The 1,825-nt window shown below is 55.8% G+C and overlaps 1 protein-coding gene across 1 annotated transcript; it reads left to right on the plus strand.

Annotated features, from left to right (window-relative positions):
- Positions 1-570: 570 nt before the first annotated feature.
- PHYSODRAFT_519586 (hypothetical protein) lies at positions 571-801 on the plus strand (the record flags this gene model as incomplete). Its single annotated transcript, XM_009535079.1, has 1 exon — positions 571-801. A coding segment is annotated over one exon (231 nt), but the record flags the coding sequence as incomplete, so codon positions are not given.
- Between the last annotated feature and the right edge of the window lie 1,024 nt (positions 802-1,825).

Raw genomic sequence — 1,825 nt, forward strand, 5'->3', positions numbered from 1 at the left:
TACAACAACCCTATTGTAGGGGAGCCCCCAAAATAATCGATATGCAGGTAAAAATGGGTTTCGCTGAGAAAACCTTAAACGTTTTCGTAGAAATGAACTGACAACCTTATCGAGCTATAGAGGGAATAGGATGTGGATAGGCTCTCTGTACCATTTGGTGAGCCCTATAGAATTGGGTAGATTCAGAGCGTGTTCCCCACAAAAAAAAAACCGACCGCTCAGAACAAACGCGCAATCAAAGATCCTGAGAGCTCGGCGTACGCGGCATGCCACACAGTAGCTTCACAGGATACCTGTGGTAGGCCTGATCCTGTTCTTGGCGTTCTACGCCGTGTTGTTTGCCTACGTGCTCGTCGAGTGGATCTACCAGGGCGTGGCTGGGGCGTGTTCGCCGTGGTCGTGGCCTTTGATTGGTGGTTCGTCTCCTTGGAGGGCGAGCCTGCGATGACGTCTAAATACTGGCTACTGCTGGTAAATGGATCGGTCGATCTGGTGTGCCTAACTAGCAAGTGGTGGAGGATGTACGAGGCGTCGGCGTGCTAGCGTTCGCCGCTGATGATGACCACGTAGGGCTACGCGGCGTGGTGCGCGGCTCTCAAGGAGCAGGAGCAGGCCGAGCGTCTGAGCGAGGCGTTCTGGAGGATGGACAGTGATGGCAACGCGCCGAGAAGGCAAGTGCGGACAAGAAGCAGGCTGCAGGGTCTGGCAGGCAAGCAGAGAAGCCGATCAAGTGGAGGGCGCTCGGTGAGGACGCTGAGATGCAGTCGGGGAGGACATGCTGAACACGGACGATCCGGCTGAGACCGTAGCGGACGACTTAGTCGGGGAGTCGTCTGACGTGCTGCCGGGCTCGACGCTCGACACTGACGCCTGGGGACAATTTCAGCGAGACGAACACAGAGCCTGCAGCTTCGACGCTCGAAGACGCTACAGAAGATGAGTCGGCGCCAACGGACATCCCTCCGCTGTCCGTGGACCTCTTTCGACTTGATGTGAAGCAGGTGAGACTGGAGCAGCGGAGAGCTCCGTGGACGATGGCTCTGAACGCGTTCTTGACGGACGGAGCGCTGCCGACGGGCCCCAACTTAATGGTGAAGGTCGTGAGGATAGCGGCCAAGTTCCACGTGGAGAACGAAGTGCTGATGCGATGTGTGAACCGTCCGGTGCGAGTGGGACCGGCTCGTTCGGTGACGGTGCCAGTGATCCCGTTACCGTTCGTGGGGACGGTTCTACTTTTCTGCCATGCCGATCTACTGTTTCGCACCTTAGCCTTACGAAGATGCTCGACGAAGTACGGCATAATGCGTATTGGCCTGGGTGGCGTCAGGACGTGGAAGAATACCTGCGCGAGTGTGGTAAGTATGGCCGTGGGAAGGGTGCGCGACCGTGGCGCGCTGGTCGGATGCAGCAGACGCCCGTCGTGGACCTGACGGGGCCGTTTTCGTTGCTCGATGTGGGAGCTGTGAGGTCTCTGCCCGAGACGGACCGTGGAAATCGCTACATTTTGGTTTTCGTTGACTATTTTACTTGCAGTGTTGAATCGTTCGCTATGGGACGCCTGGATTCCGTGAAGTTTGTGGCAGTAATGAATAATGGAATGTTGTCTCGGCGCGGAGTGCCGCCGCGGTTGCTGAGCGACAACGGCTCGAACTTCACGTCCGAGGTGGCCAAAGCATTCTACCAGACTTTAGTGATCAAGAAAAAATTTCAAAAATTACTGCTTTATACGTCGACGGAGGTTTCAGCTTCCCCGAAATTGTGAATACGGAGTATCCCCTTGCTGGTGTATCGAAAAGCACACAATGTCTTAGTGTGGGACCGGAAT

Source organism: Phytophthora sojae, assembly GCF_000149755.1.
Source record: "Phytophthora sojae unplaced genomic scaffold PHYSOscaffold_8, whole genome shotgun sequence".
Classification (NCBI taxonomy): domain Eukaryota; phylum Oomycota; class Peronosporomycetes; order Peronosporales; family Peronosporaceae; genus Phytophthora; species Phytophthora sojae.